The 14,103-nt window shown below is 46.3% G+C and overlaps 1 protein-coding gene across 3 annotated transcripts in view; it reads left to right on the top strand.

Moving 5' to 3' along the window:
* KANK4 (KN motif and ankyrin repeat domains 4) overlaps positions 1 to 14,103 on the top strand; it is a 43,344-nt gene that overhangs the window by 16,517 nt on the left and 12,724 nt on the right. For all 3 annotated transcript variants that reach the window (XR_001515444.1, XM_006773217.2, XM_015570150.1), the window contains exons 4-9: positions 722 to 833; positions 3,430 to 3,648; positions 4,562 to 4,649; positions 6,666 to 6,876; positions 9,699 to 9,841; positions 13,127 to 13,327. Coding sequence is in view for 2 of the 3 variants with exons in the window: in XM_006773217.2 (XP_006773280.1) it covers positions 722 to 833; positions 3,430 to 3,648; positions 4,562 to 4,649; positions 6,666 to 6,876; positions 9,699 to 9,841; positions 13,127 to 13,327 (974 nt within the window). In the remaining variant the exon portion in view is untranslated. The remainder of the gene's footprint in view (positions 1 to 721; positions 834 to 3,429; positions 3,649 to 4,561; positions 4,650 to 6,665; positions 6,877 to 9,698; positions 9,842 to 13,126; positions 13,328 to 14,103) is intronic.

The following is a 14,103-nucleotide window of genomic DNA, read 5'->3' as shown; positions in this document are numbered from 1 at the left end:
AGAGAGAGAGAGAGAGGGTGAGTGGCACATGTTGACCCTTTGGCTGAGCAGCACTTCCTCTTGTAACAGACCATACACTGTTGAGTAAAGTGGAACCATATTTTGCTTTGCTCAATGAGCAGCATGCGAGCCTGCTTCCTGCCACAGATTGCAAATTGCCTGCTTTCTCATTATATCGTGCTAGTTCTAGTCTTGCCCATTAGTAAATGCCTCCTCTACCTTTGAGCACAGCTAAAGAAGACTTGTGCTCTTGCTCATGTGTCTCCCAGGCCTGTCCCACATCACGGTGTCAACTCACCGAGGTGGGGACAGAGGTGGGACCAGGAGTCATGTGAACTAACTTCTGTGCTTAGAACTAACTGACTACCTCCTTCTCTGCCATTCGCTGAGCACGGGTACCCGGAAGTCTGAGCCTCAGACTTCCTAGCTGTAAGACATAGACAACAATGGCACCCACACCACATGGCCCTTTCTAAAGAGTGCTCCCACTGTCAGCCACACAGAGGGGCTCTGTGACCAGGGACACTTCCGCTGGCACTCACCAGAAGGCTAGGCCTCCTCCAAGACCCTCAACATATTTGATTGACATCATCTAGTTCCCTGTCCCTTTCTCCCTCTTCACACACCTTCACTCTGATCCCCTCAAAGCAAGAGTCTCAGTGTTGCTGCATTCGGGGGCATCTCCACGATCATTCTAACCTGTGATGTTGTGTCTGCCTAGAGCTCTCCCCGTCGACCAGCCTTAAATCCATAATGAAAAAGAAAGACTATGGCTTCCGTGCAGGAGGTAATGGGACCAAAAAGAACCTTCAGTTTGTTGGGGTTAACGGTGGGTAAGCATCGCTCGTGAAGCCCAGACTGCCCCCCACACTGCCTGTCCCTCTGTCGTCTCAGCACTCTTTTCCTAGGGGAAAGCATCTGGTTTTCATTCTTCTTCAAGGGAATTACTCTCAACGGCCCTTTAAAACTCCATCTCGAGTTTGCATGTGTTTGGCTCCTTGCCAGCTGTGGTCTGTTGGATCCTGTGCTTTTAATATGTTTTAACTTTGGTGTCCCGGGGGCCAGGATTCCAGTTGGCTTCTGGGAGTTTGGGGGCACATGGGCCCTTTACAGAAGACATGTAATCTGAACCACAACACTGAAACTAGGACAAACTCTTAATTTGTTGAACTTTAAATTTCAGCCATTTAATTTTTTTTCTTTCTTTTACTAACTTACGGCAACCCAAAGCAACATTTTTTAGGAGGAAGAAAAACAACCTATGTCTGTTGACTTAGAACATGAACTAAACCATATATATTCCAGAGAGTAAATCACTGATTTGGAGTATTTTCTGAATAAGTTAGTCAATACACATATCTGAAATGCCTACAATGTCTTAGGTGGTGGGGATAAAAATGTCAAATAAATCGTGGCCCCTGCCTTTAGTTCAGTGTGGGCCTGGGCAGAGATAACACAGGAAATAAAGAGATGTGGATATGATGAGATGAGTTCTAATAAAGAAAGAAGCTTAGGCTGCTATGGAAACCCAAACGAGGGGCACCCAGCCCAGCTGGGGGTGGGGGGGTGGGGTGGGGTCTAGGAAGCTGCCCGGAAGTGGCAGGAACCCCTGCTAATTCGGGTCAGACGAGGAGGAAGACACCAGATTCAAACAAGAGTGGCATTACTGTTGCACATTCTATGAGGGAAACGTCGAAATGACGAGATGGGGCCACAGGAGAGTTGCTTTTCCCACTCCTGCTAACGTCAGACACTGTGGCCTGAGGAGAAGCTGTTTAGTGTTGAGCTTTCACCAGTCCGCGTACAGAAAAGGAGGATCAGCCTAATCTCAGAGTGTAAAGCAGGCCCCCTACTGCTGGCCCTGCCTTTCTTCCTTCCAGTGTGCTGAGGCAGGCCCAGCTCAGGGCCTTTGAATCTGCTGTCTACTCGGCTGAAAGTGCTCCCTTCCCAGATAGTGCTCAGTAGTTGTCACTCGAGTGCAGTGGTTTTCGACCTTGGCTGCACCTGGGGGAGCCTTTAAAAATAGCAGTGCCTGGGTCTTCTCCCTGAAGGCTCCAGTTTAATTAGTCTGGAGTGTAGTACAGGTATTGGGAATTTTAAACCCTCTCAAGTGATTCTAATGTGCAGCCAAGGTTAAAAAGTTCTGCTTTGAATTAAAGTAATCCCTCCTCCCTTCACTCTAGCCCATGGCTCTTTATTATTTTACTCAATTCTCAATATTTACTATTTGAGTATGTTTTTTACATGTTTATTTTCTGCCTCTCCCTACTAGAATAAAAGCGCAGTTAGGACAGGGACTTTGATGTACACTTAGAACAGTGCCTGGCACATAGGAGGTGCTCAATAAATTTCTGTTGGATGAATGAATGAACTTCCAGGTGAAGTTTTTATGGGAACAATTTTAATATAGGAGCTGCTTGCTAAACATATTATATCCCCTATTCTCTTAGTCACAAAAGCAAAAGATTGTTCCAAGCACAACAGAGGAAGAAATATTCAGGGTTTAAACAAGACAGAATGTGAACATACCAGACAACAGGCTGGGTTTGCAAATACGGTAAACAAAGGGCCGCCATTCAGAGAAAGGGCATGAAGGGGTTCAGTGGAAGCTGCAGTCTCCCCAGTCTCGGTGGCAGTGTCTAGTGCTCCTAAAGCCTGAAATCTTCATCCATTGGAGGTCTCCTGTTGCCCATCAGCAGAGGAATCAATAAATCTCCCAGGACTTTCCTCCATGGTCTCTGGTCTGCCACCTGAATAGAGTTGCATATAATTGAACATGAGGATTATAGCTGGAGCGGGAGGACCCCAGGTGAAGTGGCAGCCCGTGCCCTCCTTTGCTATTTCAAGCAATAGTTGAAATAGGCTGCACCTGAGAAAGGCAAATGCTGGGTTCAGGTATTCTGACTGGGAGTAGACACTGTTGGTTCCTTCCTTGTCAGGTGGAAGCTGGGCTATAATGAGGGGGGTGGGAGCTAAAAAGTCTCACAGTCACCCAAAGACATGAAAATGTGTCAGGCAATTCAGAAAACTGAGGGTTGGGATGGGAAATGTTTACCAAATGTTGGTCCCTCTCTGGGCAGGGCATTAGGATTCCAACAGCAAATGCTTTCATAAGAACCTTGGGTTGCCTGCCTGCATCATCTGAATGCATTGGTCAATTAGGGCATGTGCTGTGTGTTTGCTGCCAGGATCCTAGTTAATGATCTTTTCTCCCCAAATGGCCTCTGGCATTAGAGTCAGAGTTTTTAACCTCACTTATCTCTGTCACCAAGGTTCCTAGGAGCCCCTGGTCCAGGCCTGACGGTATAGAGAATGGAGGGTGTAGTTAGCAAGCTGGGAAGGGTTAGCTAAAGCGCACTAGGTGTCATTCTTGTTGAATGGGCATTGGGCAGGAAGCACAGAACAAGTCACCTCTGTCTCCTTTCCCAGCTACGAGACCACCTCCAGCGAGGAGACCAGCGGTGAGGACAGCTCCCCAGAAGACTTGTCTGACAGCGAGGCTGAGAAGAAATGTGACGGCCCAGAACATAGGTGGGGCAAGGATGACCACCCAGGCTGCAAGGCAGGGCAAGGCATCTCCGAGGGCACCTGCAACACAGGCCAGGAAAAAGGGCTTGGGGAAGAACTCCCTCTTCCCAAGGCTGAGAGGTGAGTCAGATGGGTATAGATAAGGACACGTGAACTTTTGAGACAGGACAGGGGTGTTTATTCATCCCTTTATTCAATCATTTGTTCCTTTGTTTATTCATTCACCAATATTTATTGAGTTTCTAATCTATGCCAGGTACTGTGCCCTAGTTGAACTAAACAGACGTAACTCCTTCCTTCATGGGATATACTGTCATAGATTGAGCTCTACAGATAAAGCTAACATTGGTCTAGCACTGAAAATATGAAGGACGTGCATTCTTATATAGTTGTAAAAACAACCCTTCAAGGTAGAAATGTTTATAATCTCCACTTTGCATGTGTGGAAATGGAGGCTCAGGGAAGTTCAATGACACAGCTAGCAGAGCAGGGATTTGACCAAGTCTTTTCTGATTCTCACCCACACACTTTTCTGCCTCTCCCATTGGCTATGCTGATGTAACTCTTTGAAAGTGATGGGAGGTCATGGGGCGTGATGAAAGAGGACTTCACAGTTGGGCATACCTGGATTCAAATCCCATGTCTGCACACTGTTATTTTAGACAGGATATTACGTTGTGGTCACCTCAGCCACTTCATCTGTAAAATGTAGATAACAGCAACCCCATAGGTGTGATCTCAGGACTGGCTGAGGAACAGTATGTACAATGCCTACTGCAGTGCCTGCCACAAAGTAGGCTCTTAATGAAATGGTAGAAATAAGTACAGTAAAAAGGGCAGTGTGCGCTGCTCACACTTCAGAGGAGCTCAGAAGCCACGCCTCATCATCAGGACACTGTATTCACCCCATATTTCTGAGGAATGCCCTTATCCTGCGAAGTGGCCCAGTTTGAGCTGCTGAGAATGGAAGTGAAGCTAGAGAATAACCTTTTTCGTCAACATGGAGACTGAAACATACATTTTTTTTCTTTAGATATAAACCCTCCGAAGAATTTCTCAATGCATGCCGGGCATTGAGCCAGTATCTGCCGGACACTGGGACCACCACCGACCAGCTCTTGGTACTCTGATGTTTCATTGTCCTGTAGAGATTCCCATATTGTTTAAGCGGTTAGTTCCAACTGCGTGATGTTGGTCCCTTAGCTGAGGCAGCGATGTGAGTCCCTTCCCTCTGGGTGCTCTCTCATTTGCCCAGACCTTGCCTGTTGCCTAAGGTGATGGATTATGCTGAGAAAGTGAAACTGACAGATATACCCTGGAGAGCAAGCCTGGTGCTCAGAGGCTTTTATAAGGGTTATTAGGCATCGCACCCTGGATGTGTGTCATACAATTATTTGTGGCTTAGGCTCAAAATTGCCTTGCAAGTGGAGCGAACTGTGGGGAGAATGGAAAAGAGCATGTGGAATAGATAGAAATCATGGGTTCTATTCCCAGGAGCACCACCTATGAGATATTGGTCAAGCCAGCTCAACACTCAGAGCCTCAGTTTCCCCATTAATAAAATAAGAGTGGTAGGCAGCATTTCTCCAATTACCCTCAAGCCCTAGCATTTAATTTTGTCGTCTTTACTCTTTTTCTGGAAGTGTACCTACTGGCAAGAGACCGAGAGCAAGAAACTACATCTGTTTGCTCCTTAACACCTTTATGGCCCATGGAGATTTAAACATGTAACAATGGGGTTTACTTTTAATCAAGAGATACAAGCTATGAGAGCAGCTGATAAGACCCAATGTGTAACAGCTTGTAAGCATTTTCAAAGCGTGTTTTCTCCTTTGCAGAACTGTAGGAGTAAAAACGATCAATTCAGCCCAACCTATTTTTTGCTACTTTATCTTAGCTGATTTGGTAAATAGCTGTTCCCAGATTGTTAAAAAACAAAAAACCAAACCAATAACTGTTGTGGATATTGATTAAAACTCCTGTTACTTATTCTTGAATGCATTATAGAACTAATTTATTCCTTAGCTCTCCACTTAAAATCTATCACTATATTCCTTAATATTAGGGTCTTTTTTCCAGTTCTCCTAAAGATTCCATGGGCAAAGGAGATGTTATATAAAAAAGTGTTTCATCCACAAAAGATTCCACTATTTCTGCCTAGAAAAGTGGTTAACAGATATCCAAACCTGACACCATACCCATGTTAGGATCAGAGCACAAGACCCCTGCCACCCTACCTCAGAGAAAAAACAGGTTGTACAAGGACCTCACTCTGTAGAGCCCTGGGAGGTTAGGGAGCTAGCCCCTTTCTGCATCCCCATTTTGTAGACAAGACAAGTAAGGTTCAAAAGGCTATATGACCTCCAAGGTCACATAGCTGAGCCAGGACTTACATTCCAGAATGAGTGTGGAATCATTTCTGATACTGGCATCCCCATTGGTAGGTAATCTAACCATGTCCCATTTTAAACACTGAGGCCATGTCACACAGAGTTGATGTCATTTGCTCTGGAACTCTCCTCAATCGTGGTTGCAAGGAACTGAACCCTGTGGATAGTGGGGTCCTGCCATGGGTTATTCAACTGTTTCTCTGAAGGTCCTAGCAAAACTTAAAAGCAAAAGTCATTCCAGCACAGCTGTTTGCATTTTGTGTTGAGCATAAGTTAGTTGTGTTGTTTGCCTTGGCTTTCAGCATTGTTCCCATCAGTAAAATGTTACTTTCTGTCTGTGTCTATTGAAAACACATACGTCCTGGTCGAGTCTGGGCTAAGGTCAAGATAGACTGGCTGGATGCACATGAAGGAGAAGGTCTTGGTTATCCTGTGCATACAGGGGCTGTGACCTAAACTTACAGTAGACTCGAACTGTCACCCAGCCAAGTGCTTTGTTACTGGTTACTGCGTTGCGCTCCCAGGGCCCCTTTCCACTTCACCTGGGATGGGAGCAATCGCACAGGTTCCATCCTCAACCCCACTAGCCCTGAGCCCTCCAGGAGTCAGTCCCATGGAGAGTTGGAGGGAGCGAAGGAATAGAAGTGGGAGCCTTCAAAGCTGACTTTTCCTGGTAGAAACTAGTACCTCAGCTGGAGCACCCCAGGCCAGATAACCTTCCAGAATTGGAATCTTTTGGTATTTCAGAGACAAAACTTGAACACCATCAGTCAAGAGTGGTTTCGCGTCTCTAGCCGGAAGTCATCGAGTCCTGCTGTGGTGGCTGCCTACCTCCAGCCTCACTCCCCACACTTCCTAAAGCTGCTTGTCAACTTGGCTGACGGAAACGGAAACACAGCCCTTCACTACAGTGTGTCCCACTCCAACTTCTCCATCGTCAAGCTGCTGCTGGAGACAGGTCAGAAATGGTTGCACCGATGCTCTCGGTCCCTCCTTAAAGGGCAGTTCTTGTACTCTCTTCTTTCCAGCAATGGGATTCTTTTTCTGAGTTCCTTCTGTTTTCTAGGAACTGGGCTAGGCCATTTTGCTTTTAGCATGTCATTTATGCTTCACCACACTCTTGTGATGGGATTATTTTTCTCATGTTGCAGTTGAGAACACTGAGGCTCAGGTCACAGCGCTGGTAAATGGAAGAGTCAGGCTTTGTATTCAGCCTGTCTAACTCCAAATCTACACCACATTGCCTCTAGGAAGGTCACATGTTACCATCTTCATAAGAACTTTTAACAAAGGCCATGGTGGGGGTAGAGGGACTGGGTGAAAAAGGTGAAGAGATTAAGCAAACAACAACAACAAAAACTCATAGACAGACAACAGTATGGTGATTACCAGAGGGAAATGGTGGGGAGGGAGGTAGAGAAGGTAAAGGGTAAAGGGAAGATAAATGATGATGGAAAGAGACATGACTTGGGATGGTGAACACACAATATAATATACAAATGATGTGTTATAGAATTGTACCCCCCTTAAACCTACATAATTTTATTAACCAATGTAATCCGAATCAACTCAATTAAAAACATAAAAGGCCCTGGCTCCATTTGGCCAATTTGACTCAATTTGATTCATTCATCCTTCATCAGATATATGTGTGGACTACAGTGAGGTCCACACTAGCTAATACTACTAGCTACACACTAGCTTGGGGTCATTTCTACCCAACAGAACTCAGTAAACTCAGTCAAATGAGGCTTTTGTCTGTCTCTTCCTTTCAGTATCCTCAGCACCTAGACCAGTTCCTGGCTCACAGTAGGTGTTCAGTGAATATAGGTGTTAAATGAGTGAGTGGATGGATGACTCCTGGGAGCTAGATTAAATTCTAGTAAACTTCCAATTCTCCAAAATTCCATTAAGCAACCTTGAGGCTCTGCACCTGAATCCATAGGTGACACACTTAATAACAGCGTAAAGTTCTTTCTGCATCCCATATTATCAGAGGAACATGAAGGCACAATTTTAACACTGAGCCAGTTTTACTGGATTTAATTTCTTTGTAGTTTCACGGCCAGCATAATTTTAAGTGGTAGCTCAATTGAGAAAGGTACATCATAAAATGGAGATGAGCATTTACTGTGTTCAGTGTTAGGGGTTTTCATTATAAAACATGAGTAACAACGACACCTACTGCTTTTTGAGTGCCTCCTCATTCCATACCGACAATCGAACCGTGACCCTTTGTGCTGACACTCTAACCACTGAGCAAAACTGGCCAGGGCCCTAAGTCTTTCCTCATGAGCAGGTAGAAAGAATGTAAAGACAAGAATACCATTGTAGCCCTGACCGGTTTGGCTCAGTGGATAGAGCATTGGCCTGCGGACTGAAGGGTCCCAAGTTCAATTCCAGTCAAGGGTATGTACCTTAGTTGTGGGCACATACCCGGTAGGGGGCGTGCAGGAGGCAGCTTTATCGATGTTTCTTTCTCATCGATGTTTCTAACTCTCTATCCCTTTCCCTTCCTCTCCGTAAAAAATCAATAAAATATATATTTTTTAAAAAAGAATACCATTGTAGACAGTAATAGTAGTAATAGCACTTATTGAGCTTTTACTGTATGATAGGTGTATGAAGTACTTTAAATATATAAACTCATTAAATTTACAATAACCCTATGACACGCCTTCTGTTCTTATCCCTGTTTTATAGAGGGAATGCTAACACAGGGCAAGTAACTTGATCTCCTGAGATAGTTTTGTTCTTGTCCAAAAGAGGCACAGGCTTTTCAGATAAGCAAACGTACAGGGAAGATTTGGTTTTCCCCTTAAGAGGTGGGATTGTTTATGCAACACATAACAGGCTGATAATCTTCTACCATCTCCTATGGTGGAGAAGGATACAAATGCATAGTTCCAGGGCTACAAAGCAGAAATTTCTTTTAAATTCTCATTTAATATTTCATCTTTAAGCCAATTTTTCATTATTATGAAATGTAACATTCTTAATTATTTTAACATAAAAAGTTGTGGAGATTTTTTTTCCTGTTTTTCTTTTAGAAAGAGAGAGAGAGTGAGAGAAGCATTGATGTGAGAGAAACCCCAATCAGCTGCCTCCCACATGCACCTCGACTGGGGATTGAGCCCGCAGCATGGGCATGGTGCCCTGACCAGGAATCGAACTGGTGACTTGCCACACTAGCCCGGGCTTCCCCTGTTTTGCAGGTGAGATGGTGTTCCTAAGGATTTCCCATGTTTATCCTGTGGCATTGTTCAGAGCCCCTGATACACTGCACAGCCTATCACTAGGCCTTGGGAAGGACATACAAACACAGCCATCAGCTTAAGAATTACACACAGACACACAGAGAGTGAAACCTAAACTGTGTGGCCACAGTATGTGGCCAGGGGAGTGGTGGGCTTTAGAGCCAGAGATACTTGAGCCTCGGTCCCACTGCACCTTTCCTCTGGCAGTTTACATAGCGTCCCTGACGTTCAGTGGCCTCATCTGTAAAATGGGATTGTGGTCTGTGCTCCACTTTAGGAAATAAAGTCACGGCCATTGGCCCACTTTGCCATCTGCCGTGAACCTTCCTTGCTGGGTATCCTCAGAAAACCTGTGAAGAAAAGTGGCCAGTTTTAAAGGCTGCTAAAAATAGAAAGCATCGATTCCCTCCCTGGGAGAGGATTGCTCTACTGCATTTTAACCAGCAGCATCCTGTTAACAGGCTCAGGCGTCTGGCTCCTGGCCCCTCGGGAGCTATTCCAGCACTCGTTGCTTCTCTTGCAGGCGTCTGCAACGTGGACCATCAGAACAAAGCTGGCTATACCGCCGTGATGATCACTCCCTTGGCTTCTGCAGAGACCGATGAGGACATGGCTGTCGTCTGGAAGCTCTTAAGAGAAGGAAATGTGAACATCCAAGCTACCCAGGTAGGAGATGTGAACTGATCTCCGCTTTCATTAAGTGCGGGAACCTCCCAGTATTATTCTGCCAGTGGGGTGGGTGAGAAATTCCCTGTAAATCCACAGAATGTTTTTTAATCCAAGAAGTCTGGGGCTTCCAAATGGCGTGTGTCCAAAGCCTGACCATTTGGTTGCCGCAAAAGCTCCTGAGACCCAGACAGGCTGGGGCAGAGGTCAGGAAGCTTGTAATTCACGTCCCAGCCTAAAATTGGACACATTCCATCTGGATTGAAATTCTCCAGCCAGACGTTCCCACAGTTAGCACCTTCGGCAGGCATGTGCTAGTTGGCCGCTCTTGGACGCCCTGCAGGTGATCCACCTTAGTCACGAGTTGCAGAGCAGTTCCGAGCGGTTGGGGTGTTTCTGTGCCGCTGCTGGGCTCTCCTCCTTGAGAACACCGAGTAGGGGTATGGTCCTAACCCAGTAAAGCTCTGAGTTAGACAAGGCTCCGTATGGGACAATGGGAACCTACCAAAGGCTACTGACTGGCCTTTGACCAATACAAGAACAAGCAGAGTGCGTCCAACTCTCCTTTTACCCCTGGAGTGATCACGGGTGGTAGAGTAACTATCAAGAACTGTGAAGGGCCTGAGCTTTTACTTTACCTCAAAGCTAGCAAGTTAGCATGCTACAGTATCCTGGGTGCTGGCAGGTGACACAAGACTCCTGTGCCAGAGACGAAGGACAGTGTATTACAGCAGTGGTAGCAGCCACAGCATTGGCATTTACACCACTTCCCCGAAACCCAGCTCCCCATTCCCTCAGGGCATTGTGAGGGGGGCTAGATCCCTGTGCACAGAGTGGGTTGTGTTGCTGGAGAGGAACCCTGAGCTTAGGGAACCTGAATCTTTTATGCTGGCCAGTAAGCATGTCTGCCCTCTGTTCTGGAGGAGACAGCCTCTGTCTCCCAAAGCTGTTCACTGTATGAACATCCTTAAAAAGACAGTCTACAACAACAGGAAGCTAGTGCCTCACTCACAAGATATGCATAAATCCAAGGGACCCATGGAAAATTGTCTCCCAACAACATGTTAAACTCCACTCCCCCACAACCAAAGTGATTACAGACCTAGCTGATGGCAAAGTTGCTTTGCAGACTTTATCTCACAGCAGTCCTATTGTGAGAAATAGACATTTATAGATTACTAGAGGCCCGATACATGAAATTCATGCAAGAGTAGGCCTTCCTTACTCCAGCTGCCGGCACCGGCTTCCCTCTGGCACCCGGGACCCGGGCTTCCCTCGCAGCCCTGGCTTTGTCTGGAAGGTCATCCAGAAGGACATCTGGTCTAATTAGCATATTATGCTTTTATTATTATAGATGTTCTGGTTTTCACCCATTTATAGCTCCTATTGCATACGAGTCAAGCTGTTTTCATTTTAATATGTTTTCTATAAACATATGGATTTTTTTCTAAATTGGCCTTCATGCAAAAGAGGATGCTTACCTATGATCAAAATTAACTCCTCTTTTTTTACAGAGGAGAAACTGATGGTCGAAGAGGGTAAGGACTCAGCCCAGGTCATCAAAGGAGGGATGGGAATTCATAGCTGAGGCTGCTCCCTCCAGCTCCCCCTGGGGTCCTTACTATGATGAGAGGTGCAGGTACTAGGATAAATGGGAGTGAGCTAGGAGCTGGGAGTCTCCTGGGATAAGCTGCTTATTTCTCCTTGTACCTCCAGGGTCCGCGCAGCACCTGGCAGATAGCAGTGCTCTGTAAATGATCATTAGATTGTATTGAACTGGACCAGGAAGGAGGTGAGAAAGGAAGGGGCCCTGAATCAGGCAGAGCGGCAGACATGAGGACAATCTGCACATGTCAGCCGGCCTTATAACACCACTTGCAGGGACGGGTCTGGATGGAAACCTCCTGATCTGGTTAGTTCCATAAACAACTATTACCTCAGGGCTGAGTACAGGCAAACCAAAAAGCAAATGCATTCCTGTGTGCTGAGTATTTGTCACCGTCCTCTCTCACCCTCATAATATAACAGTGGTTACCGAGCATTTGCTAAGTGCTCAGGTCTCACAACAACCTCACCAGGCAGGTAATATTTATTGTTAGTCGTTTCCATTTGGCCAGACCATGAAAAGTCACTGATTCACACAGGCAGTAAGTGGCAGAGCCAGGACTTTTGTGATTGCCAACCCCCCTTTCTTTTCTCTAAGCCCCAGCGCTCTGGGCGGGATGCACAATCCATCAGTGCCGGCAGATTGGCGCTTTAATCAGTGAACACATCAGCAAACATGTCACTGGCACCTTTACTTGTAAGACACTGTGCTCAGAGCCACGGGGGATCTGAAAGAAGAGAACACATAGTCCTTGCCTCGTTTTTGCAAACTTACAAAGCCCCATGTCCCATCAGAGGGACGAGCCTGATCTGCCTGGAACCCAGGAGTACCTTGAGGGCAAATATAATCCATGTCTGAGAGGACTGTGTCTACACAGGAAGATCTATAAGAAATGATGGTCAATTTGTAATCAGAAAAATTGCTACTTTACAATATTATATTTACAACTTTTACCTCATTTGATTTCTATAAAATTCCAGTTAGGTACATAGGATAGATGATTATTAGATTAATTTTTAAGAAAAGAGGAACCAAGATTCAGGGAAGACAAGTGAGGGGTACAGCAGAACCAGAGCCACGCCCACCAACTATCACAAGGATGTAAGAAACTGTCAGTGGGTATGGATTAGAAATAACCACAGAGCCATTAGAGATCTCCTTGAGACAAGAGGGCTTTGGGTGCCATTAAACGGACAATCCCAGAGGCGTTCAGAGCAGACCAAGGCTTCCTGAGCAAGTCAGGCTGGGGCAGGCAGTAAGAAGTCATGGTACTGAAGCATCCAGCCCTCATTTGTTCCGTCATTGGACATGTGTCAGCACATACGAGGTGGGAGGCACTGGGGAGACAGAGATGAAAAAGACAGTCCCTGCCATCAAAAATTTCATTCCTCAAGAAAGAGATTGACAGGTTGTAACGCCAAGCGGTAAGTGCCGTGTTGTGAATCCCATGCCTGGGAGTTGGTAGAGGGCTTTAGAGAGGATGTAGCATTTGACTAGTGTCTTAGAGGACCAGTAGAAGTGTGCCAGTGGAGAAAGAAGTGTCCCATCCCAAGGGCAGAGGAAAATTCAAGTCATTGGTCATTTTCTGGAGAAGTTATCCCTGAGCACACCCAAGCAGGAGAGGAGAGGAATCCTCCCTGTAGTTGGCAGCCTGACCCACCCCTGGGCTCTGTGTGCAGGGAGGCCAGACTGCGCTGATGCTGGGAGTCAGCCACGACAGGGAGGACATGGTCCAAGCGCTACTGAGCTGCCAGGCAGATGTCAACCTGCAGGACCACGATGGATCGTCGGCCCTCATGCTGGCCTGTCACTGTGGCAACGCTGACATGGTGCGGCTGCTCCTGGCACACCCGGCCTGTGACAGCAGCCTGACAGACAAGGTGAGACTCCTAGGCATTAACAAGTAGGTCTTCCCCTTCCCGTGAAGGGCCTTGCCAGCAGCAGAACTTAAGGAACCATATGGCAATAGCAATAGACTCAGCCTCAGAACTGACCTGCTGTGGGATTTAAATGAGATGATCCACAGTAAATGCTTGGAGCCTTGGATTTGGGAAACCCCAAGCCCTAGCCTTTCACACCATCGTGAGGGAATGTAACCAGGCCTGGCCTCGGCATTGACCGCCTCTGGTCGTGGCAATAACAGCATGTGGGCTTTACGGCAGCAGCTTGGATGGGGAGCTTCTGCTGCTCATGGGGACTCCCTGAATGAAGGAGCCAAGTGTACATTATGCCCACTGTCTGACAGTGATCCGCTTACAGAATAACCCGCTGCATCAAGCCAATCTGCTTAAAGTTGCAGTGCCAGCCGCATGCTTCTTAAATAAGCTTCCTTGTAAAGTGATGACGATGATGATGATGATGGTGGCAATGATAATGACAATAATGATAATAGTTCATATATATCAAGTGCTTTCTCTGTGCCAGGTATCATACTAAGCATTTACCATGGACCATCTCATTTAAAGCCCACAACTGTCTTATTAGGTTGACTCTGTTGATGGCACTGGTTTGCTCACAAGAAAATGGAGGCACCGAGGGGTTAAGCAACATATCCCAGATCACACAGCAAGTGCAACCCATCTCCATCAAATTCCTAAACACAAACTCTTAGTTGCTGCATCATCGTCATTGTTGTCACATTGCAAGCCATGTTTCT

The sequence above is a fragment of the Myotis davidii genome, unplaced genomic scaffold, assembly GCF_000327345.1.
Source record: "Myotis davidii unplaced genomic scaffold, ASM32734v1 scaffold205, whole genome shotgun sequence".
Classification (NCBI taxonomy): Eukaryota; Metazoa; Chordata; class Mammalia; order Chiroptera; family Vespertilionidae; genus Myotis; species Myotis davidii.
Note: the sequence above shows the minus strand (reverse complement) of the source record. Positions and strands in the feature narration are given on the sequence as shown.